Consider the following 3,044-nt stretch of genomic DNA (forward strand, 5'->3'; position numbering starts at 1 on the left):
AAAGAGATCCAGGGAGGAATTGTACAGATGGGCATATCAGAGTGGATAAAAATTATGTAGATATTTGAGTTTGATGTCGATTTTCACCATAGCACATCCACAACAGAGAAGGTACAAAACAATCAGGTGGCCAGTGACTCAGCCAGGAAATGTCTAATAGCTTCTGTCATCTGTCATACCAGCACATATGCAATGGGCTCAAGAATAGAATAGCCATAGTGTTAGAAATAGGTCTTCTTTTACAAAGCGTATCTAGCTAATATTGGAATTGAATATCCAATCTGAAAGCATCAAAAGATTTTTCTGAGCCCTTCATGGGGTACCACACTTAGAGGGGTCCAACTAGCTCTTTATGCCAAGTTGATTTTATCACGTGCCTTCCATATAGATGGAAGTTGCTATTTAATAATAATGATAGATATTCTGAGTATGGGTTTTGTCTTAACTGCCCACAGTGACATGATCATCACCAGTATCTGAGATATGTAGTGACTTATTTATCATCCCAGAAGTCTGTACAACATTGCTTTGGACTGAGAAAGTCCCTGAGAAGAAAGTGAAATAATGCACCCATTGCTATGAGATATATTCATCTTAGTACACACCACATCAGCCCGCTGAAATGGCTTCTGAAAATGCTGTCAATGAATGTGCTAAGGTTTACACTTTGTGAGATTTTTTACTGTCTTTACAATGGAGAATATATTTTTAACCAATGCTACCCTAATATCTAGAATATGTCGGTCTGAAAAAAAACACCTGTCAGGTAAAATTGCTCTTTTTCCCCATTACACCCTGGAACCCATTTATTAATGAATTAATATAGAGTTCTGCCTACCTGATAATAGTGGAGTCCCCCTACCAGTAGACAGAGAAATTAATTACAATATTGATTATTGTGAAGAGATACAGATCTGTTCTATAGTGGGAGTTTGAATGTACATGAATGTCAGAAATTCACAGGATCTATGGGGGTTGCTTCTATTCCCAAGAACTGTTGTACACAGGCACAAGAACTGAAGGTTTAGGCTTCTCATGAAAACGTTTTAGCTACCTAGACCAGCAGAAGTGCTAGCAAACTATACGGGCAATGTAGAATAGGTAATAAACAACAGAGACAATGAATGTCAATTACTGCTTAGAAATCAATTTGTAGCTGAAAGGAGACTTTGGCTTGTCCAACTGATCTTTTTGCTGCTGTTTAATATTGCTTTGTTTTTCATAATTCGTGGCCAGCTATTGTCTTTAAGAAGTGGTGATAGAAGAATGAAATCTGGCCATTTGTAGCAAAGTGGATGGACCTCGAGAGTGTCATGCTAAGAGAAATAAGTCAGGCAGAGAAGGACAGATACCATATGTTTGCACTCATAGGTCTAACAAAAGAAACCTAACAGAGGGCCATAGGAAGGGGAAGGGGGAAAGAGAGTTGGGGAGAGAGAGGGACACAAACCATGAGAAACTATTGAATACTGAAAAAGAACCAAGGGCTGAAGGGGGAGAGGGAGGGGGAAAGGGGGTGATGGTCATGGAGTGGGGGCACTTGTGGGGAAGAGCACTGGGTGTTATATGGAAACCAATTTGACAATAAACTATTAAAAAATAAAAAATAAAATAATTGGTAACATTAAAAAAAGAAGTGTTGATAGAAGAATTTGAACATAACGCAAGATACACCTGCACCTGAGTGGTGTAAAGAGTAAACTCTAGATGATGCTTGCTGGTGCTTCCCCAGTGTGCACTCTCATTCATCATTTTCGTCATGCTGATGGCTTCCTAGTGCAAGCCATTGAAGTTCTCAGGAGGAAGTCTTTGTCCCTTCAAGTGTCAATGAAGTCATGTCTTTGGAGCAGACTTTAGCTGATAGAAAAATAGCAGCTATGCAGCCACACACAGACACACACAGACACACACATTTTTATGCTCAGAAATGATGAAGACAAATAAATGTATGTAAAAAATATATGATGGACTTGCAAACGAACTTTTATTTAATGAAAGATAAAACCTGAATTTTCCCAAGTAACTATTAAGCTTGGATTTGCGCACACATATAGAAATGAATGGATATTTTCCCCTCACAAAATAATTGGATGTTCTAGATAATTAACAAATTAGTGACTAGGTGGCCAAGGATTTAGATATCAGTGTTAGAATAGAAAATAACATTAATCAAATAAACAGTCCTTATATAATAACAAGAACTATCCAAGGTATCAGCAATCTAGAATATTTCACTAGAAGCCAGAACACCAGTATCTTCCAAAGCAGCATGGACGGCAGCAGGCATAACCATAGTCACCATACCTACAGCCGAAACCACAACCCAGGCCACCATAGCCATAGCCCAGGCCACCATAATAGTTGCCGTAGTAGCACATGGTGTCAGGAATGGAAGGTTCAGTTGAGGAGCAGAATCTGTTTCTTGAGTTTGAATTTCATAATCTGCACAGGGCCTTTTATACAACCTGAGTGGTATGTGTGTAGACCACAGGCAGGATTGACTCATTTTCAAACAAACTGACATTAAAAAAATAGCCAAAGAATTTCCTATAGCCAATATATTCAGGACTCTACTGCTGTAGTGTCATGTGCCTTTAAAACAAGACTTGTTTCCTAATTACATAGTGTTTGCTTACTTGAGACCCCAGCTTCCATGAGATCTTATGAGCAATGCTTTAATGTTGTTGATTTGACTTGAAAAAATTTTTAATAATTTTTTTCTTTTTTGGTGTTTATTTTTAAGAGAGAGAAAGAGAGCATGAGTAGGAGAGGGAGAAAGACACACACACACACACACACACACACACACACACACACACACACACAGAATCCAAAGCAGGCTCTAGGCTTTGAGCTCTCTGTACAGAGCCTGATGTGGGGCTTGAACTCACAAACTGGGAGATCATGATCTGAACCGAAGTTGGACACTTAACTAATCACTGAGCCACCCAAGTGACCCTGATTTGAAATTTTTAAAGTTTTTATTTAAGTTCCAATTAATCAACATACTGTGTAATATTAGTTTCAGGTGTACAATATGGTAA

At 38.5% G+C, this 3,044-nt stretch overlaps 1 protein-coding gene across 1 annotated transcript; it reads right to left on the reverse strand.

The window, feature by feature from the left end:
• Window positions 1-2,234: 2,234 nt before the first annotated feature.
• LOC115292428 (keratin-associated protein 20-2-like) lies at window positions 2,235-2,378 on the reverse strand. Its single transcript, XM_029940533.1, has one exon. It carries the CDS (start codon window positions 2,376-2,378, stop codon window positions 2,235-2,237), a length of 144 nt encoding a protein of 47 aa, XP_029796393.1.
• Window positions 2,379-3,044: the final 666 nt, after the last annotated feature.

This window comes from Suricata suricatta, chromosome 5, assembly GCF_006229205.1.
Source record: "Suricata suricatta isolate VVHF042 chromosome 5, meerkat_22Aug2017_6uvM2_HiC, whole genome shotgun sequence".
Classification (NCBI taxonomy): domain Eukaryota; kingdom Metazoa; phylum Chordata; class Mammalia; order Carnivora; family Herpestidae; genus Suricata; species Suricata suricatta.